We start from the raw sequence: 23190 nt of genomic DNA, 5'->3' as shown, positions 1-23190 counted from the left end.
CCTCTCCCTCTCTCTAACATCAGTCCATGACAAACTGTCTTTGCTTTTACAAATATCTAGTCCTGTCCTGCCATTGTACACTTTTCATGCCCCAGCATAAAACAACTGGCTTGTCAAATCACCTGTGGCACAGAGAGACAATTAGGTCTGTTCTGAGGGGAGGTGGTGAGAGCGGATGAGAGGTGGGGGTAGGGGCTGTTCTGAATGTCACCTGTATAAAATGTGCCAAATGCAACAGCAACACCAGCGATAACAGAAAGCATTGGGAGCACGCACGCGATTACTGCTGAATCAAAGCAGCAGAGCTTAAAAGAGAGAAAATATTTGGTTGAGAAAAATGTCCCTGGATGCTGAACCATGTCATCAAACAAGGTGGAAATCAATGTGCTGGCTAAATGATAGATGACCACCAGTTTTCCCTCCCTCCCTCCCCCTCCCTCCCTCCCTCCCTCCCTCCCTCCCTCCCTCCCTCCCTCCCTCCCTCCCTCCCTCCCTCCCTCCCTCCCTCCCTCCCTCCCTCCCTCCCTCCCTCCCTCCCTCTCTCTCTCTCTCTCTCTCTCTCCTCTCCTCTCCTTTCCTCTCCTCTCTGTGGCCAGGCTGATCGAGCTCCACAGCATTCTGCCACACATGCAGTGTTACCAGGGAGAGAAGTGAAGAAAGAGAGAAACCTGTCTGACTGAACATGGATTTGAGGGTCATTTCAAGAACACTACCAGCCAGAGCAGCAGCAGAGACAGACTCCATTTTCAGATCATCCGGATACGGGTCTGTCTGTCTCTGTCTCACTCTCACACACAGCAGAGATGGCAAATGAATAGCAATGACAACACCAGGTGGAAGGTCATTCGTAAACAGTGGTGGAATGCTCGCTGCTAAGCACCACGCAGAATGAACTGAATTACATATAGACTACACATTCTGACTGAGTGTCTCGCTCTCTCGGTTCTCCTCTGGCCAAAAACGTACATACGAACACAGCTACAATCCTCTCTCTTCCTTTACATCCAGAATGGAACAGGATTGATATACATGTCTAATCTATTAGAATAGATTTCCATCATACGGTAGAGAGGCAATAGCTCTGGCTGGTCATACACAGTCCCCCTTTACGTAAACAGACATTGAACGATGCACATGTGCAACTGTAAAATACTAAACGCTTCGTTCTCTCCCTCCCTCCACACACACACACACACACACACACACACACACACACACACACACACACACACACACACACACACACACACACACACACACACACACACACACACACACACACACACACACACACACACACACACACACACACACACACACACACACACACACACACTCCTAACGATGTGAGCCAGCATGGCCAGGTTCCTTTTCATAACACAACATAATAACACAGCACCACAACAGCAGCTATTACTCAGACTAAGACAACAGCCAGTAGACACACAGAGCAGCACAGCAGCAGCAGCAGGAGCAGTAAAAAGCATTAAAACACCCAGACAGAGTCTCTCTGTTTACTTACAGCATACTCAATGGTTCCTTTGGGTCTCTGGAACGACATGCGTCTGCTGCCATCCTTCTTCTCTTGACTCTTCTTCTGGCTGGTATCTGAAAGCAAGCGAGGCAAGGTACGCATTACGTTCATGTTCCTCTCTCTCCCCAGCTTGCCTTGTCACAAGCCGCCGTTTCCCAGCCACACGGGTAGACAGCTCATTCGTCAACAGTGAGTGTGCGAGCCAGTCAGCCTGCGATGTGAGCGGAGTGGAGCCTCTTTCTCTCTCCCTCTCCTCACAAGCTCTCGCTGCTCTAGATGTCTCTCCTCCTCTCTCACTCTCCTACTCTCTCTTGTTCCCTCTCTCTCTCTATCTCTGTAGCCCTCTACCACGCAGCACAATGACATGCGTTGATTCCAGTTCACCTTGCCTTCTGCTGCTGGCTCTCCTCTCACAGCAGACACACAGCACCTTGACCTCCATGAGGAACTGAGGAGAAGAGGAGGGGATGGAGCTGGGAGGATTGGGAGATAGATAGGAGAGAGAGGGGGCTGAAGGCAGGAGGTAGGATCTGTGAACTTGGACGAGGGGTGGAGCTGGGGCTGGGGGAGACAGGTCGTGACTCGGGTATTCTATGGGGTATAGGACTGGGGCTTGGGGTATAGGGCTGGATCTGAAATCACAGGGATGGGGCTGGAAGAGAGCAGGGGCCGAGGGCTGAGGGTAGAAGGCTTACGGTACAGTACAGAGCACATCCTCTCTCTCAGTCGGCTAGGTTTCCCCCATTATGTTCAGTATGCAGGCTATGCAGCAGATCAGATCAGAAGCCTAACACGTCCTTAACTTCTTCTGTTTTTGTCACCGAGCAGCTCGGGCTGAAACACATGAGTCATTCGACATGCAGCCATTCTATTTCTGGGGCTCAGGACTCACTGCACTGAAGAGGGGGAGAGGAAGAGGAGCTGCTTCCGGTGGAGCTGTAGCCATGACTTCACTCAGTATTCACCATGATAAGCAATGTAGTAGGTTTAATGTTTGCAGTCTGTCAAATGCATCATAAAGCCTGAGATAGCTTTGGCGATCAGACGTGCATTGAAGCATTCGGTATGGTGTCTCTGCTGTCTGGTTTGGTTTATTTGACACCCCACTACTACAGTTGTATAACAGCACTGTATCTGACATGAAACTCTGTTACATATTGTTTCAGGTCATAGACATAACACTAATGTGATACCGAAACACTGACGTGGCGGTATGAGGGCTAAGTCAAGACCAAGAATAAATACCACCTGATTCTAAAACCAATATGAGAAAGAAATAGAGCAGGGAGAGAGAGAGAGATGGGAGGAGGGAGGAGGAAGAGAGAGCTACGGAGAGAGCAACAGAGAGAGAGCTACAGAGAGAGAGAGAGAGAGAGGGGAGGGGAGGAAGAGTGAGCTACAGAGATAGCTACAGAGAGAGAGAGAGAGAGAGAGAGAGGAGAGGGGAGGGGAGGAAGAGAGAGCTACAGAGAGAGAGAGAGAGAGAGAGAGAGGGAGGGAGGGAGGAGAAGAAAGAGAGAGCTACAGACAGAGAGAGAGGGGAGGAGGGAGGAGGAAGAGAGAGCTACAGAGAGAGCTACAGAGAGAGAGAGGGGGAGGGAAGAGAAGAAAGAGAGAGCTACAGAGAGAGAGAGAGGGGAGGAGGGAGGAGGAAGAGAGAGCTACAGAGAGAGCTACAGAGAGAGAGCTACAGAGAGAGAGCTACAGAGAGAGAGCTACAGAGAGAGAGAGAGAGAGAGAGAGAGAGAGAGAGAGAGAGAGAGAGAGAGAGAGAGAGAGAGAGAGAGAGAGAGAGAGAGAGAGAGAGAGAGAGAGAGAGAGAGAGAGAGGGGGAGGGGAGGAAGGGAGAGTTACAGAGAGAGAGAGAGAGAGAGGGAGGGAGGGAGGAGAAGAAAGAGAGAGCTACAGAGAGAGAGAGAGAGAGGGAGGGAGGGAGGAGAAGAAAGAGAGAGCTACAGAGAGAGAGCTACAGAGAGAGAGAGAGGGGAGGGGAGGGGAGGAAGAGAGAGCTACAGAGAGAGCTACAGAGAGAGAGAGAGAGAGAGAGAGGGGAGGGGAGGGGAGGAAGAGAGAGCTACAGAGAGAGCAGAAAGAGAGATACGTTAGACAGAGACCAAGTTGAGAGATTACATTAGAGAGAGACCAGAAAGAGAGGTAGGGGGGAGACTCAGAGCTCCATTCACAGCAGCAGGGTGTTAGTGAGGGAGAGAATTGTCTAAATTTGAACCTCAACATGGACTGTGATGATGTGCCATCAGAAACACAGTTATTTCTTCACACTGGGAGCAGAGCAGAACCACAACGTTAAACAACAAAGATCATCAGATCTCAGTGGGTCTACACCACAGGAACACATGATAACCCCTCTTACCCCTTTACAGAGAACCTGTTCACTTCTAATAAACAGCCTGCCAGATAAACTCTGCTCTTTTCTGCTAGAGCAAGAAAGAACATCCTGTACACAATGTTATCCAGTAACAAAAATGGACAATTAGAATGAATTTACCAAAATTAGATCTATAGGAGACAATTGATTAATCACTGTCATCACAAATGAAGTTACTCAGTTAATCAAATGTTCTGTTTGTGTGAAACGTTGTTGCACACTAAACAACAGCATTGAATAAGTATATGTTTTAATTGTGCAGTGCACACTGCGAATACAAGCGTTGTGTTTTAGAGTATGGTGCGAGATGGCAACTAAGTGAGATGAAAGTCCCAAATAATGTGAGCAACTGTTCCTGGGGCCACAGCAAGTCTCATTAAACGATTATCTCCGCAAAAACAGTGGGTTGTGTAACACCAGATTTCACAGATGTGGGTCAAGGTCATGTTATCTCATTTCATTTGCATCTTTCTCTATCCAAAAGAAGCATAACTCAAGCAACAGCTATACCACCACAGCTGATACACTGTTGCTCTTCATTTCATGAATGGACTTGCGACAGCAGACATCCCACTTTAAATCTTTGTCATACTTCTGGCTTATTCTTATTCTTTAGCACACTATCTCCTCTTACACTGTTTCAGCTGTTCAACCTTTAAAACGTACACAACCGGTCTGGGATAGTTTTTCATTTATTTAAAACTTCAACAATGCCTCATTGTCTACTGAACTTCTGTATTACAGTTGTCATACTATATACTGAGGTATTTTAGTAGGAGAGTTCATATACTGAGGTATTTTAGTAGGAGAGTTCGTATACTGAGGTATTTTAGTAGGAGAGTTCGTATAGGAGAGTTCGTATACTGAGGTATTTTAGTAGGAGAGTTCGTATACTGAGGTATTTTAGTAGGAGAGTTCGTATACTGAGGTATTTTAGTAGGAGAGTTCGTATAGGAGAGTTCGTATACTGAGGTATTTTAGTAGGAGAGTTCGTATACTGAGGTATTTTAGTAGGAGAGTTCGTATACTGAGGTATTTTAGTAGGAGAGTTCATATACTGAGGTATTTTAGTAGGAGAGTTCGTATACTGAGGTATTTTAGTAGGAGAGTTCGTATAGGAGAGTTCGTATACTGAGGTATTTTAGTAGGAGAGTTCGTATACTGAGGTATTTTAGTAGGAGAGTTCGTATACTGAGGTATTTTAGTAGGAGAGTTCGTATACTGAGGTATTCTAGTAGGAGAGTCCATATACTGAGGTATTCTAGTAGGAGAGTTCGTATACTGAGGTATTCTAGTAGGAGAGTCCGTATACTGAGGTATTCTAGTAGGAGAGTTCGTATACTGAGGTATTCTAGTAGGAGAGTCCGTATACTGAGGTATTCTAGTAGGAGAGTTCGTATACTGAGGTATTCTAGTAGGATAGTCCGTATACTGAGGTATTCTAGTAGGAGAGTTCGTATACTGAGGTATTTTAGTAGGAGAGTTCATATACTGAGGTATTTTAGTAGGAGAGTTCATATACTGAGGTATTCTAGTAGGAGAGTCCGTATACTGAGGTATTCTAGTAGGAGAGTCTGTATACTGAGGTATTGTAGTAGGAGAGTCCGTATACTGAGGTATTGTAGTAGGAGAGTTCATATACTGAGGTATTGTAGTAGGAGAGTCCGTATACTGAGGTATTCTAGTAGGAGAGTTCATATACTGAGGTATTGTAGTAGGAGAGTTCATATACTGAGGTATTGTAGTAGGAGAGTTCATATACTGAGGTATTCTAGTAGGAGAGTGTATACAAGTATAGTAGTGTGAGTGGACTTATTTATGATGAAATGTGTGATCTAACTGCCCCACAAATCAAATCACATTTTATTGGTCACATACACATACTTAGCAGATGCTATCGCAGGTGTAGAGAAATGCTTGTGTTCCTAGTTCCAACAGTGCAGCAGTATCCAACAATTCACAACAATACACACATATCTAAAAGTAAAATAATGGAATTAAGAAATATGTAAATATTAGGATGAGCAATGTCGGAGTGACATTGACGAAAATACAGTAGAATACAGTATATACATATGAAACGAGTAAAACAGTATGTAAACATAATTAAAGGGACTAGTGTTCCATTATTAAAGTGACCAGTGGTTCCATGTCTATGTTTATAGGGCAGCAGCCTCTAAGGCGCATGGTTGCGTAACCAAGTGGAAGCCGGCTAGTGATGGCTATTTAACAGTGTTAATATAATTTAATTATGACAATGTGCTTTCATCAATTGAAAGCCCTTAATCTATTTTATGAGAATTTGTAAGATTTCTTGTTTGCATAAAATAGACGCAGACCAGTCTTTAAATAATAGGTAATAGAATTTATTCTCGGAGCGCGCTCCCACTCAAACACATGCATCAGTTTAAATACAGATCATGACGTCATTTCACTGCCTTAACCGAACCCCCTCCTCTCGACAGGACAATGTAAGGTGAAAAGTTCATTCTAACTTACTAACACACTCCCAGATAACTTTTGACCCCTCAACATTATCGATCACCACTGAACTGACAGTTTTAATTAACAGAAACCCTAGGAATGCACTCACTGCCTTATCTAAAAACCCCAGAGCTAAGTTTCAGTTGGGTCAACCATAGGCTAAAGACCTTATGTGTTTACACAGTCCACAACCCATTTGTTCCTGCCCAGTAGAAATGGTGTTCATTAACATTTTATTCCTCCTTGTCCTGTCACACAATTTCTTCTTATGAACTCATATTGTTAATCAGATATAATATAACAGAGTATAAGTTTACTTACAGTTCCATTTAAAATGATTTGTTCAGTCATATTAATCATAATTTCCTAACAAACAGTCAGATGGCCTTGAGATAGAGACTGAAAAACAGCTTCTCGGTCCCAGTTTTGATGCACCTGTACTGACCTCGCCTTCTTGATGATAGTGGGGTGAACAGGCTGTGGCTCGGGTGGTTGATGTCCTTGATGATCTTTTTGGCCTTCCTGTGACATTGGGCGCTGTAGGTGTCATGGAGGGCAGGCAGTGTGTCCCCGGTGATGAGTTGGGCAGACCGCATCACACTCTGGAGAGCCCTGCAGTTGCGGGCGGTGCAGTTGCCGTACCAGGCAGTGATACAGCCCAACAGGATGCTCTCAATTGTGCATCTGTAAAAGTTTGTGAGGGTTTTAGCGGCAAAGCCAAATTTCTTCTTCACCACACTGTCTGTGTGGATGGTCCATTTCAGATTCTCAGTGATGTGTTCGCCATGGAACTTAAAGCTTTTCACCTTCTCTAAATGTGATCCGGTCTATGTGGATGGGGGCGTGCTCCCTCTGCTGTCTCCCGAAGTCCACGATCAGCTGCTTGGTTTTGTTGACGTTGAGGGAGAGGTTATTTTCCTGGCACTACTCCGCCAGGGTCCTTACCTCCCTAGTGGCTGTCTCATACTTGTTGGTAATGAGGCCTACAGCTGTTGTTAGTGTCTTTTATCAAAGTATTCCGACCAATTATTTTACTAAATGTTACTTTGACTATGTTTAACTGCTTCACTTAAGTAAAACAATTTAAACTTCTCCCACTACTACAAAAATACTGTTAAAGAGTTAAAGCAAGTCCCATAATTTTTCTTCATGGAATATTACAATCTAGTTCAACAACATTATCTTTGGCATTTGAAATAAAAACACAACACTGGTGCTGAGCAGTGTGTGCGTCCGGTCTTGTGACTTACTGATAGGAAGGCTGTATATTTACAAAACAATGGAGGATGTAGAGGTGAAGTGAGGGGGTGGAGAGGAGAGGTGAGGGGAGATGAGGGGGTTGAGAGTTGGGGTGGGGAGGTGGAGGAGGGGAGGGATGGGTGAGGGGAGAGGTGAGGGGAGGGAGGGGGTGGAGAGGTGAGGTGAGGGGTGGAGAGGTGAGGTGAGGGGGTGGAGAGGTGAGGTGAGGTGAAGGGGTGGAGAGGAGAGGAGAGGTAAGGTAAGGGGGTGGAGAGGAGAGGTGAGGGGTGGAGAGGTGAGTTGAGGGAGAGGTATGGTGAGGGGTTAGAGAGGGGAGGGAGATGGTGAGGTGAGGGGGTGGAGAGGAGAGGTGAGGGGTGGAGAGCTGAGGTGAGGGGTGGAGAGGTGAGGGGTTGGAGAGGTGAGGGTTGAGGGGAGAGGGGTGGAGGTTCTGTATGAACCTGTATGAACAGGTTCTGTATGAGAGGCCCATTAAAACCCACAAGGAGGCAAACGTATAACTTACTCCATATACAGTATACAATTTAAGTCGGAAGTTTACATACACTTAGGTTGGAGTAATTAAAACCCGTTTTTCAACCACTCCACAAATGTCTTTTTTTTTTACAATTCCAGTGGGTCAGAAGTTTACATACACTAAGTTGACTGTTCCTTTAAACAGCTTGGAAAATTCCAGAAAATGGTGTCATAGCTTTAGAAGCTTCTGATAGGCTAATTGACATCATTTGAGTCAATTGGAGGCGTACCTGTGGATGTATTTCAAGGCCTACCTTCAAACTCAGTGCCTCCTTGCTTGACACCATGGGAAAATCAAAAGAAATCACCGAAGACCTCAGAAAAAAATAAGTAGACCTCCACAAGTCTGGGTTATCCTTACGAGCAATTTCCAAACACCGGAAGGTACCACGTTCATCTGTACAAACAATAGTACGCAAGTATAAACACCATGGAATCATGCAGCCGCCATACCGCTCATACCGTGTTCTGTCTCCTAGAGATGAACGCACTTTGGTGCAAAAAGTGCAAATCAATCCCAGAACAACAGCAAAAGACCTTCTGAAGATGCTGGAGGAAACAGGTACAAAAGTAACTATATCCACAGTAAACAAGTCCTATATGGACATAACCTAAAAGGCCGCTCAGCAAGGAAGAAGCCACTGCTCAAAAACCGGCCTAAAAAAGCGGTTTGCAACTGACTTTTTGGAGAAATGTCCTCTGGTCTGATGAAACAAAAATAGAACTGTTTGGCCATAATGACCATCGTTATGTTAGGAGGAAAAAGGGGGAGGCTTGCAAGCCAAAGAACACCCTCCCAAACGTGAAGCGCAGGGGTGGCAGCATCATGTTGTGGGGTGCTTTGCTGCAGGAGGGACTGGTGCACTTCATAAAATGGCTTCTTCTCTAGGGTAGGGGGCAGCATTTGGAATTTTGGATGAAAAGCATGCCCAAATTAAACTACCTGCTACTTGGGCCCAGACTATATGATATGCATATAACTAGATTTGGATAGAAAACACTCTAAAGTTTCCAAAACTGTTAAAATAGTGTCTGTTAGTATAACAGAACTGATTTGGCAGGCGAAAACCTGAGAAAAATCCATTCAGGAAGTAGTTAAAAAAAATATAAAAAAATCTATTCAATGCCATTACAGTATCCATTGACTTAGGACTCAAATTGCAATTCCTATGCCTGCCACTAGATGTCAACAGTCTTTAGAAATTGTTTCAGGCTTGTATTCTGAAAAATGAGGGAGTAAGAGTAGTCTGAATGAGTGGACCCTGCTGTGTCACAGACCTTTTTCATGCGCACGACCGAGAGAGTGCCTTTCTTGTTTACCTTTATATTGACAACGTTACGTTCCGGTTGAAATATTATCGATTATTTAGGCTAAAAACAACCTGAGGATTGAATATAAACATCGTTTGACATGTTTCTATGAATTTTTCCGGATACAATTTGGATTTTTTTGTCTGCCTGTTTTGACAGAGCCTGTGGATTACTGAAGAAAACGCACAAACAAAAAACTGAGGTTTTTGGATATAAAGAGACTTTATCGAACAAAAGGAACATTTATTGAGTAAATGAATGTCTTCTGAGTGCAACCATATGAAGATCATCAAAGGTAATAGATTAATATTATCTCTATTTCTGACTTGTGTAACACTTCTACTTAGCTGGTTACTGTTTGTAATGTAATTTGTCTGCTGGGCTATGTTCTCAAATAATCGTAAGGTATGCTTTTGCCCCAAATAATTTTTTTAATCTGACACCGTGGTTGGATTCATAAGAAGTTCATCTTTAAACATATGTGAAACATGTTTTGTTTTCTGAATTTTAATAATGATTATTTGTGTATATGAATTTGACGCTCTGCAATCTCACTGGATGTTGGCCAGGTATGACGCTAGCGTACCACATACCCTAGAGAGGTTAAGGACAACAAAGTCAAAGCATTGGAGTGGCCATCCAAAGCCCTGATCTCAATCCCATTGAAAATGTGTGGGCAGAACTGAAAAAGCTTTTTCGAGCAAGGAAGCCTATAAACCTGACTCAGTTACACCAGCTCAGTCAGGAGGAATGGGCCAAAATTCCCACAACTTCTTGTGGGAAGCTTGTGGAAGGGTACCTGAAATGTTTGACCCAAGTTAAACAATTTAAAGGCAATGCTACCAAATACTAATTGAGTGTATGTAAACTTCTGACCCACTGGAAACGTGAATAAATAAATAAAAGCTGAAATAAATAATTCTCTCTACTATTATTCTGACATTTTGTCACGCCCTGACCTTAGTTATCTTTGTTTTCCTTATTATGTTGGTTTGGTCAGGGTGTGACGAGGGTGATATATGTGTTTTTGTCTTGTCTATGGGTTTTTCTAGTCTAGGGGTTTATATGTCTATGGTGGCCTGGATTGTTCTCAATGGAATAAATGTTGTGGATCTTAATGTTTTACCTCATAATCTTGGACTATCGGACAACCATTTTATTATTACGTTTACAATTGCAAAAAATAATCTGCTCAGACCCCAACCAAGAAACATCAAAAGTTGTGCTATAAATTCACAGACAACACAAAGATTCCTTGATGTCCTTCCAGACTCCCTCTGTCTACCCAAGGACGCCAGAGGACAAAAATCAGTTCACCACCTAACTGAGGAACTCAATTTAACCTTGCGCAATACTCTAGATGCAGTTGCACCCCTAAAAACTAAAAGATTTCTCATAAGAAAGTAGCTCCCTGGTATACAGAAAATACCCGAGCTAGAAGCAAGCTTCCAGAAAATTGGAACAGAAATGGCGCCACACCAAACTGGTAGTCTTCTGACTAGCTTGGAAAGACAGTACCGTGCAGTATCGAAGAGCCCTTAGAGCTCGATCATCCTATTTTTCCAACTTAATTGAGGAAAATAAGAACAATCCGAAATTCCTTTTTGATACTGTCGCAAAGCTAACTAAAAAGCAACATTCCCCAAGAGAGGATGGCTTTCACTTCAGCGGTAATAAATTCATGAACTTCAATGAGGAAAAGATCATGATTATTAGAAAGCAAATTACGGACTCCTCTTTAAATCTGCGTATTCCTTCAAAGCTCAGTTGTCCTGAGTCTGCACAACTCTGCCAGGACCTAGGATCAAGAGAGATACTCAAGTGTTTTAGTACTATATCTCTTGACACAATGATGAAAATAATCATGGCCTCTGAACCTTCAAGCTGCATACTGGACCCTATTCCAACTAAACTACTGAAAGAGCTGCTTCATGTGCTTGGCCCTCCTATGTTGAACATAATAAACGGCTCTCTATCCACCGGATGTGTACCAAACTGACTAAAAGTGGCAGTAATAAAGCCTCTCTTGAAAAAGCCAAACCTTGACCCAGAAAATATAAAAAACTATCGGCCTATATCGAATCTTCCATTCCTCTCAATTTTTTTTTAGAAAAGGCTGTTGCGAAGCAACTCACTGCCTTCCTGAAGACAAAAAATGTATACGAAATGCTTCAGTCTGGTTTTAGACCCCATCACAGCACTGAGACTGCACTTGTGAAGGTGGTAAATGACCTTTTAATGGCATCAGACCGAGGCTCTGCATCTGTCCTCGTGCTCCTAGACCTTAGTGCTGCTTTTGATACCATCGATCACCACATTCTTTTGGAGAGATTGGAAACCCAAATTGGTCTACACGGACAAGTTCTGGCCTGGTTTAGATCTTATCTGTCGGACAGATATCAGTTTGTCTCTGTGAATGGTTTGTCCTCTAACAAATCAACTGTACATTTTGGTGTTCCTCAAGGTTCCGTTTTAGGACCACTATTGTTTTCACTATATATTTTACCTCTTGGGGATGTCATTTGAAAACATAATGTTAACTTTCACTGCTATGCGGATGAGACACAGCTGTACAAGCCCCAAAATTGCCCTCGCTAGAAGCATGTGTTTCAGACATAAGGAAGTGGATGGCTGCAAACTTTCTACTTTTCAACTCGGACAAAACAGAGATGCTTGTTCTAGGTCCCAAGAAACAAAGAGATCTTCTGTTGAATCTGACAATCAATCGTAATGGTTGCACAGACGTCTCAAATAAAACTGTGAAGGACCTCGGCGTTACTCTGGACCCTGATCTCTCTTTTGAAGAACATATCAAGACTGTTTCAAGGACAGCTTTTTTCCATCTACGTTACAAAAATCAGAAACTTTCTGTCCAAAAATGATGCAGAAAAATGAATCCATGCTTTTGTCACTTCTAGGTTAGACTTCTGCAATGCTCTACTTTCCGGCTACCCGGATAAAGCACTAAATAAACTTCAGTTAGTGCTACATACGGCTGCTAGAATCCTGACTAGAACCAAAAAAATTGATCATATTACTCCAGTGCTAGCCTCCCTACACTGGATTCCTGTCAAGGCAAGGGCTGATTTCAAGGTTTTACTGCTAACCTACAAAGTATTACATGGGCTTGCTCTTACCTATCTTTCTGATTTGGTCCTGCCCTACATACCTACACGTATGCTACGGTCACAAGACGCAAGCCTCCTAATTGTCCCTAGAATTTCTAAGCAAACAGCTGGAGGCAGGGCTTTCTCCTATAGAGCTCAATTTTTATGGAATGGTCTGCCTACCCATGTGAGAGACGCAAACTCGGTCTCAACCTTTAAGTCATTACTGAAGACTCATCTCTTCAGTGGGTCATATGATTGATGGTAGTCTGGCCCAGGAGTGTGAAGGTGAACGGATAGGCTTTGGAGTAACGAACCGCCCTTGCTGTCTCTGCCTGGCCGGTTCCACACTTTCCACTGGGATTCTCTGCCTCTAACCCTATTACAGGGGCTGAGTCACTGGCTTACTAGTGGTGTGGGGGGCTGTGCTTTGGAAAAGTGGGTGGGGGTGGGTGGGGTTATATCCTTCCTGTTTGGCCCTGTCCGGGGATGTCACCGGATGAGGCCACAGTGTCTCCTGACCCCTCATGTCTCAGCCTCCAGTATTTATGCTGCAGTAGTTTCTGTGTCGGGGGGCTAGGGTCAGTTTGTTATATCTGGAGTACTTCTCCTGTCCTATCCGGTGTCCTGTGTGAATTTAAGTATGCTCTCTCTAATTCTCTCTTTCTCTCTTTCTTTCTCTCTCTCTCTCGGAGGACCTGAACCCCAGGACCATGCCTCAGGACTACCTGACATGATGACTCCTTACTGTCCCCAGTCCACCTGGCCATGCTGCTGCTCCAGTTTCAACTGTTCTGCCTGTTCTGCCTTATTATTATTTGACCATGCTGGTCATTTATGAACATTTGAACATCTTGGCCATGTTCTGTTATAATCTCCACCAGGCACAGCCAGAAGAGGACTGGCCACCCACATAGCCTGGTTCCTCTCTAGGTTTCTTCCTAGGTTTTGGCCTTTCTATGGAGTTTTTCCTAGCCACCGTGCTTCTACACCTGCATTGCTTGCTGTTTGGGGTTTTAGGCTGAGTTTCTGTACAGCACTTTGAGATATCAGCTGATGTACGAAGGGCTATATAAATAAATTTGATTTGATTTATTGTTGTCTCTGATTGGGAACCATATTTAGGTAGCCATATTCCTTGGTTTCTCTGTGGGTTATTGTCTATGGTTAGTTGCCTGTGTATGCACTCGTTGTATATAGTGTCTTGTTGTTTTGTATAGTTTAAGTGTTCTTTGTTTTCATTAAAGAAGAATGTATTCCAATCACGCTGCACTTTGGTCTCCTCTATACGACGAACGTGACACATTTCACATTCATAAAATTAAGTGGTGATCCTAACTAACCTAGGACAGGGAATTTTTATCGGGATTAAATGTCCGGAATTGTGAAAAACTGAGTAAAATGTATTTGGCTAAGGTGTATGTAAACTTCTTACTTCAACTGTATATAAGGTGAGACATGGCCTTGACTTCCCTGACTCTAACGGGGCGATAACAGCACGGCAGCCATTGTAATGAATATGCATTGGCTTAGTGAGCTGTCAAACTACACACAGGAAGTACACAGCGACAGCCCACATCACTTGGCTAACACCCTCTCGCCCCTCTTTCTTTCTCCCTATTTCTCTCCTTCTGCATTATGCAGTCAGTTTTCCCCTGCATTCAGCACCATCACCGCCACCACCCAGTACAACCAAATGTTGCTGGAGCAGCACTTTGTGTTGTGTCAGGAAAGGGAGGAGAGGGGAGCAGAGCAGTCCCTCCCTTCATCCTGCCTCTGCCCCGTCATTAACACTGGTTCCAGGTCAATATATCAAACCCTGATGCTGTCACAGGCTCAGTGAGTGTCACTCCATCCAGACTGTCTCATTAGCACTCACTCCAGGGCGACTAATCACACCATGATCTCTTCATCGACTCCTGGGTTATTGCCTTGTGTGAAATGTTCAGTTGGTAAATCAAGTTATTATTTATTTATTTATTTATTGGTTAAAAAAAGGCATGTTTTTCTGTCTCCCGAATACAGTAGCTAGATTATATATACAGTATTTAGCCATTTTTTAAAATGAAATAATTAAGAGAATATTTCTAACATTTCAACATACATTTAGATATCACATGTATAATTTTTATTAAATCTTTAGATACATAGAAATGTGAGGAAGGAATATACACAAAAACCTTAATAACTATATAATAACAATGTTCTTGATACCTGGGGCTTGGGCTTATGAACATTCCACAGTAATACTGTATGTATAGTCACTGAAAAGGCCCCTGGTCTGCTGGTTGGTCAAGGACCAGAGGACCCCAGTAACCTAAATCAAATCAAATCAAATGTATTTATATAGCCCATCTTAGATCAGCTGATATCTCAAAGTGCTGTACAGAAACCCAGCCTAGAACCCAAAACAGCAAGCAATGCAGGTGTAGAAGCTTGGTGGCTTGGAAAAACTCCCTAGAAAGGCCAAAACCTAGGAAGAAACCTAGAGAGGAACCAGGCTATGAGGGGTGGCCAGTCCTCTTCTGGCTGTGCCGGGTGGAGATCATAACAGAACATGGCCAAGATTTTCAAATGTTCATAAATGACCAGCATGATGAAATAATAATAACTTACTCTAGACTCCCCAGACCAAAGCTATATCCCCACCAATAACCATACTAGCATACTGCTCAGAATTAAGCAATGTATTTGACATGCACTCTACATAAGTAGGCTACTGTAGAATGCACGTGGACACCGGAACATAACCCTTTATGCCTGTGGATCAATGCTGTAGGAGAAGGAGCTCACCTGTTGATCCCATGGCTCTCTGCATTTCTGACTGCTGCATCTCCAACAACAAGCAACCTCTCAGGTTACAGCCTGAATCAATACCCTGAGGTGAGGGGAAGTGATGAGCTCAGCTAAAAGGAGAACCACAAACTCTGCAGTATCTCTCTACTGATCCTCAGTGAGCCAATGTCACTCAGCAGCCAGTCACTCCTTGGTCAGAAGAAAGTAAGTATCACAAATCGACCACCTCTCCCAAGTCTGCTATCTCCACTGGACTCACCAACACCCTAGCTGAAATCTACCAACTATACGACATCATCAACCCTCCAACCACAGTCAGCTAAGCTCCCTGTCCAACCACAGCAGTCCACAGAGATCAAAGGGGGGAAATCTGTCTTTAAAAGTACCTATGTGACTAAATATCACACAGGAATGAGAGTTGACAATTTGATGAACCATTTCCCGGGCAGCAAACACCACCCAGACTATTCCATCTCAAATCTCTGACGGCTTTAATGCTAAATCTTTATTGTATACTCTCACCTCACTAAAACACGCTTTGGCACAACATATTGAAATGGATTGGGTTGTTGCTCAGGTTCATAGGTATTCTGGGTAAACAGTGAACACATCTTTCATTATGGTTGAGAGGACATTGAGAAGATGCTTGATATGAGTGTTGCTTAGTCAAACAGTCACAGCAGATATTGAGAGGAGGGTCGGTCAGACATTGACCTAACCAGGCTTTGTTTGCTGGCCCGTCAGTTTAGCATTAACTCTAAAAAAGACAAAAAACGAATTCCGCTGCCACTGCAACCTCAGCAGAAATCAGTGCAATCCCCCTTTAACATGTCGGGTCAGATGGATGCATCGCTGCAAATGTTGCTTTTCATTGTTGTGAAGGTGTCTACTGTTAGTATCTACAGTTGAAGTCGGAAGTTTACATACACCTTATACACCAAGTACATTTAAACTCAGTTTTTCACAATTCCTGACATTTAATCCTAGTAAAGATTTCCTCTTAGGTCAGTTAGGATCACCACTTTATTTTAAGAATTTGAAATGTCAGAATAATAGTAGAGAGAATGATTTTTTTCAGATTTTATTTATTTCATCACATTCCCAGTGGGTCAGAAGTGTGCATACACTTAATTAGTATTTGGTAGCATTGCCTTTAAATTGTTTAACTTGGGTCAAACGTTTCAGGTAGCCTTCCACAAGCTTCCCACAATAAGTTGGGTGAATTTAGGCCGATTCCTCCTGACAGAGCTGGTGTAACTGAGTCAGGTTTGTAGGCCTCCTTGCTCACACATGCTTTTTCAGTTATGCCCACAAATGTTCTATAGGATTGAGGTCAGGGCTTTGTGGATGGCCACTCCAATACCTGGACTTTGTTGTTCTTAAGCCATTTTGCCACAACTTTGGAAGTATGCTTGGGGTCATTGTCCATTTGGAAGACACATTTGTGACCAAGCTTCCTGACTGATGTCTTGAGATGTTGCTTCAATATATCCACATAGTTTTCCTTTCTCATCATTCCATCTATTTTATGAAGTGCACCAGTCCCTCCTGCAGCAATGTACCCCCACAACATGATGCTGCCACCCTTGTGCTTCACGTTTGGGATGGTGTTCTTTGGCTAGCAAGCCTCCCCCTTTTTCCTCCAAACATAACGATGGTCATTTTGGCCAAACAGTTCTATTTTTGTTTCATCAGAACAGAGGACATTTTCCAAAAAGTATTATCTTTGTCCTCATGTGCAGTTGCTACCGTAGTCTGGCTTTTTTATGGCGGTTTTTGAGCAGTGGCTTCTTCCTTGCTGAGCGGCCTTTCAGGTTATGTCGATGTCGGACTCGTTTTACTGTAGCCAATACAAACTCTGTACAGTAGCCTAAAGCACTGCTGCACATGAAGTCAAAGGTCATTACGCCTGTTTGCATCAATGTATCATTGCTCACAACGCCATTCAATCACCCTTATAAAGCATCTGTCACGCCTTCATAATGCATTTCTTTTGTTGATTTCTGAAATAATCATTGAATTAATCACTGCTTGTTGGGTTATTGTGAGGACACTTTGGGGCTAAACCAGTGAAGCATTACAAATCTTCAATCGGATTTGATATCTGTACATGCCTAACCAGCGAGGCTCAAAATAAATATGGAAATATTTTTGCCCTAAATGCGTTTCAATGTCAGTTGCTATTGTTAGTGAAGTTATTTTCCTCCATCCCAATAAATCCTTAATGAGACCTATACTCCTAGAAAGATTAAATCAAAAACCAATATGATATAGGCCTAACAACTCTTCTCCACAAAGACAGACACCATCCATCACCATCACGGTATATCAAAATTAAATGTTCCACACAATTGGTTGTAAAAAAAAATCCACCATTATGAAAAAGACATCCAATTATGTGAAGGCCTATTCCAGACCTGGGTTCAAATACTATTTGATATCATGCCCAATACTTTAGCTGTGCTTGACTGAGTTTGCCTGTTGCTATAGAACCATTAGAACTATCCCCAGTCCTCACCCACATGGCACTCCAGGCAAGCTCAAATAAATGCTCAAAGTGTTTGAAAGATTTCAAATAGTATTATAAACACTGGTGTAGTACAGCTGAGATGCCAGAAGGCTGTATGTGTGTGTGTGTGTGTGTGTGTGTGTGTGTGTGTGTGTGTGTGTGTGTGTGTGTGTGTGTGTGTGTGTGTGTGTGTGTGTGTGTGTGTGTGTGTGTGTGTGTGTGTGTGTGTATGTGTGTGTGTGGCTGTGTACTGTGGCTGAGAAAAAGTGGGCTCTGTAGCAGTCAGCAGGATAATAGTTTGGTCTAATTAGGACAGAGATTAATAAGATGCATGCTCTGCTGCTCATTGTACCTTCCCGGGAAACCAAATGCCACTGAGGCCAGTTCATTAACAGTCGCTCTAATTCTCCCTAGTGCAGACAGTGTGTGTGTGTGTATGTATGTGTGTTACTGTGTGTGTGTGTGTGTGTGTGTGTGTGTGTGTGTGTGTGTGTGTGTGTGTGTGTGTGTGTGTGTGTGTGTGTGTGTGTGTGTGTGTGTGTGTGTGTGTGTGTGTGTGTGTGTGTGTGTGTGTGTGGCTGCAGACAATGGCCCTACTAAGAGGAGAGAGGCAGGTAGTCAGGCCTGAGACGAGCCCCTCAGTAGCCTTCTGTCCCATCTGTGATGAATGAGCAGGCTAGGACCCTTACATGAACTGGTGTTCGAGGTCAAGAAAGCGTTGGCCAACTGACGAGGGAACTGCTCAGAGCTGTGACAGAGTGCAGAATAGTGTCCACTTTTAAATGCCTGAATTGGAGATGTGTATCACAATAATGTTGTCTGTTAAAATTAACCTTCAATCAAAGCACACAATCCTTCGTTTCTCAGGTGAAGTTATAAGGTAATGCAGATTTGTATTAAGGTATTTGTAAGCAATAGCATTCGAAACAATGCATTTTGGTACATTGAATTGAATTGGTTTATATTACAGACTGTGCCTTTAAGAAGCCTGTGCCTTTAAGAAGCCTGTGCCTTTAAGAAGCCTGTGCCTTTAAGAAGCCTGTGCCTTTAAGAAGCCTGTGCCTTTAAGAAGCCAGTGCCTTTAAGAAGCCTGTGCCTTTAAGAAGCCTGTGCCTTTAAGAAGCCTGTGCCTTTAAGAAGCCTGTGCCTTTAAGAAGCCTGTGCCTTTAAGAAGCCTGTGCCTGTGCCTTTAAGAAGCCTGTGCAGGGAAATGTGTAAACTTCACCGTCCAACTCGTGACTGTGTTGCAACTTCTTCACCTTATGCCATCTCTACTGAAAATGTACTGTAGTTTGTTAAAAAAATATATATATAAAAAATAAACAAACACTGACTGACTTCATCTACGGTAGTCTGAACTCTGAAACATTACACATTATACATTGAACAAGTTCGGCTCCAAGTCTATACTCACACCTGTGTTAATGTTGACAATGTTGTCGTGCACAGGTCCAGAGTGTTCTGAGGAAGAGCCATCGGAATTTCCCCGAGTCGAGGTCGAGGCAGGCCAGATTCTATTCGACAGCGCGACCCTGACAGACAGAATGTAGTCCATACTGTGGAACTCGTACGGATATCACAACATGGATGGATGCACCTTAGTTGTCACTAACAACCGTTTAAAAATAAGCCCTTTCTGATATCACTGTCATAACGCAATCGCGATAAGATCTAGATAAAAGTGTTTAAAAAGTGTAATGCAGTGAAACCAGCGCACTTCAGCAGACGCAGAAATAGGAACTGAAACTACTGAACAACTTGTTCTTCCCCGATGACGTGACTGTGGCGTCAAGCAGTGCCCCGCACTCACTGCAGTCAATGGATACATATTATTGATAAACAATTATAGAGAAAACGATGGAAGTTGTGAAAAAAACACGTGATCATAACGTGCATTATGTAGCTACAATATCCAACCTATGCAATGAATACATGTTTATTGTTATACATTGTTATAGGGCATTGTTATACTGTTTATATTCTAATATTTAGCCTGTGCCTTGGCCTTGAGGTGCGAAGTCCATTATCAAGATGGTCATTTGTGTCTTATTAATGAGTGACTGTATCCCTGAATGTGAGAGTCCAACAGCCAAGATGTCTGAACCTTTATGTCATGGTGTGTACTCGCCCTGATGGGCTTCAGTTTCACCCCTATCTGTCTGTTTCCCCTCAATTGCTGCAACTTGCAAGTCTTTACTTAAAGATGACATGCATGACAATCATGGGAACTGAACAAATCTCACTCTCATCTTAATAACATTATATTCAATTGAGGAAAGCACACAGCCAGGCAGCCACTGCACTTACTATAAGTGTCCCACCATGCAGCATAAGGCCAGGGACTCATACTATTACTGCGACATATAAGTGTCTCTTCAGACACCAAGGGCAGAAGATATGGCATTTGGAATGGGTCAATGTGTGTGGAACAGTGAAGAACCCAACAGACCAGGACAAGGTGTAATAATTGGGGAGCAGAATTAGAAACTGGAAACAGCCCAATGCATTATTCATCAGCAGAGATATGGTAAGAAATGAAAGAGAGAAATAGAAATGAGTTTTAAAACCCTGAACTGGAAATAAAAGTCATCTAAACGAATGAATAGATACAATGACCGCGTTCTCCAAGGTAAGACATATGCTGTGCTCCATCTGCTGGTTACAGTGAAAAGTGCAGCCTGGTTTATAAATCGCCTACTATTTTTAGGGGCACATGGATGGGTGACAGATTAACTGTAAATTGTGACAAAGCAATAGGTCAACCTGGGCACATCCAGAGCCATATAAACAGAGTCAGGCAGAGTCTGGCCCCTCTCAAGGTTTCCTCCTATTTCTAAGGAAGTGTTTTGGTACTTTACAACAAATGCAGGCTTTTGGTAATGTGTAGTCTGTTGTGAAAGACTAAAACAGAAGGCCAAAGTTCACAAGAGATTTGGGTCAGGGTAGCCGAGATAAGTAAACTGTTACCATTGATTTGTAACAGTACCACAGAGTCCATTTGGCTTCCTCTCTGTCTGGCCCTGTTTTATAAACACACGTTGCAACAATTTATTTGACAGACTGATTGATGAACTCTCAGTCAATAACACTGGCAATAACACTGGTAAAGTTCCAAGTTCCAAGGTGAACATCATGATGGATGAGGCTGCCTACAGTATGAGCTCTTAGTTGAGGGATTACAACTTGCTTTCTGCTCCATAGTGACCTTGAACACCATCCCCTGTCTGGGCCCCTGGGACGCTTGGCCCGGGGCAGGTTTGTTGTGATGGGTTTGGGACAGACCACCACCTGGGGCTTGTTGCTCTGTAATATATAGCTACTAAAGCTGTGAAGCTGCCCAGAGCAGTCATCAAATCATCCATTACTTCCATACAGAGGGGGGTTGGGTTTCCTCCCTGAGCTCGGTCTATTGCAGCCCAATAGGGGAAGAATTAGATACACTCTCACCATACCATCTAGCTCTGCTCCAGGGTATTAGTGTGCATTCCTCCTCTAGTTAGTGGACGAACGTGCACTAACGACCTGGACCATAGCTACGTACCATCCAGAAGGCCGACTGAACTGTAACACAGTCTGCTTATTCAGCCCTGTTTAGTTTTCCCACCTGACTACTCTAAAGGCTGTGTAATTAAGCTACTGTGTAATTTGAGTCATTTATGAAACATCCAGAGGCATTAAATAAAATGAGCCTTATTGAGTGAAGAGATTAAAGTGTCGTTCGGTTTCAAACAACATTAAGTTTGGGTGTTTAATGTATCTCTCCTTTCACATTAACGACATTAAGGAGGTTTGTATCTGATTAAACGAGTCATCTACTTCCATTCTATCCATTGTAATGGGACCTTAGAGTTTATTCTAACTTCTGTCATTTGGTTATTAGCTCATCATATTAACAACTGTTATACATTATATAAATGTATCGGATTGTAAGAATCTCTAGTTAAGAGGACCAGCTACGGTTTGTATTGGTAACTACTTGTCTCTCTGATCCCAAGAAATCTCTTCATTACCAAACACAACACAACTTGTTGTACAGGGATCCATGCACAGAGGATCTAGTGTTACCAGTTGCCTCTGTAAGCCCTAGCCTAACATGCTGTGTGTGTGTGTGTTTGTGTTTTGTGTGTGAGAGAGGCTTTGTCATCGTCAAAGAGTGGTGCTGAGGCTGGACAGAGTGTTCATCTCACCAGTTTCCAGTGAGAGCCAGGCAGGCTGGCTGTATAATCCCCAGAAGAGGAAGGATTTCACTATGAAACAACAAACAACAAGCCCACAGGCAGCTCCCCCGTCAACCGTCTGGTTACATAACCTGTTCACAACACATTGTGAAAGCACACACACAGATGCACACGCAAGCATGTACACACAGACACACAGACACACAGACACAGACACAGACACAGACACAGACACAGACACACACACACACACACACACACACACACACACACACACACACACACACACACACACACACACACACACACACACACACACACACACACACACACACACACACACACACACACACACACACACACACACACACACACACACACACACACACACACACAGACACAGACACAGACACACAGATGCACATGCAAGCATGTACACATAGACATCTGTGCATTTCGCAACAACATAAATTCAGTAAAAAACAGAAAAATAAAATAACTCATGCAATACAGATACACCTGCTGGCAAACACACACAACCCGCGTTTCACTGTGTAATACTTGAGAGATGAACTGAAATAAGTGTTATAAACTAGTCTCCTAGTTTATAACTTTGGGGTCTTCAAAAAGCACTATATACAGTCGGAAGTTTACATACACTAAGGTTGGAGTTATTAAAACTAATTTTTCAACCACTCCACAAATGTCTTGTTTACAAACTATAGTTTTGGCAAGTCAGTTAGGACATCTACTTTGTGCATGACACAAGCCATTTTTTCAACAATTGTTTACAGACAGATTATTTCACTTATACTTCACTGTATCACAATTTCAGTGGGTCAGAAGTTTACATACACTAAGTTGACTGTGCCTTTAAACAGCTTGGAAAAAAACAGAAAATGATGCCATGGTTTTAGAAGCTTCTGATAGGCTAGTTGACATCATTTGAGTCAATTGGAGGTGTAGCTGTGGATCTATTTCAAACTTAGTGCCTCTTTGCTTGACATCATGGGAAAATCTTTCCAAACGCCTGAAGGTACCACCACGTTCATCTGTACAAACAATAGCACACAAGTATAAACACCATGGGACCATGCAGCCGTCGTACC

General features: G+C 43.2%; 1 protein-coding gene across 9 annotated transcripts in view; it reads right to left on the bottom strand.

The window, feature by feature from the left end:
* The window catches only part of LOC123997897 (oxidation resistance protein 1-like), a 196895-nt gene that overhangs the window by 49561 nt on the left and 124144 nt on the right, over window positions 1–23190 (bottom strand). For 6 of the 9 annotated variants that reach the window (XM_046302581.1, XM_046302579.1, XM_046302582.1 and 3 more), the window contains one exon: window positions 1523–1608. In XM_046302581.1, coding sequence (XP_046158537.1) covers window positions 1523–1608 — 86 coding nt within the window. Of the gene's footprint in view, window positions 1–1522; window positions 1609–18592; window positions 18652–19317; window positions 19673–23190 lie in introns of those variants that run through there. The other 3 variants (XM_046302583.1, XM_046302587.1, XM_046302584.1) reach the window with 2 other exon arrangements.

The sequence above is a fragment of the Oncorhynchus gorbuscha genome, linkage group LG15, assembly GCF_021184085.1.
Source record: "Oncorhynchus gorbuscha isolate QuinsamMale2020 ecotype Even-year linkage group LG15, OgorEven_v1.0, whole genome shotgun sequence".
NCBI lineage: Eukaryota > Metazoa > Chordata > Actinopteri > Salmoniformes > Salmonidae > Oncorhynchus > Oncorhynchus gorbuscha.
The sequence above is the reverse complement of the archived record's forward strand: the minus strand, read 5'-3'. Positions and strand labels throughout refer to the sequence as shown.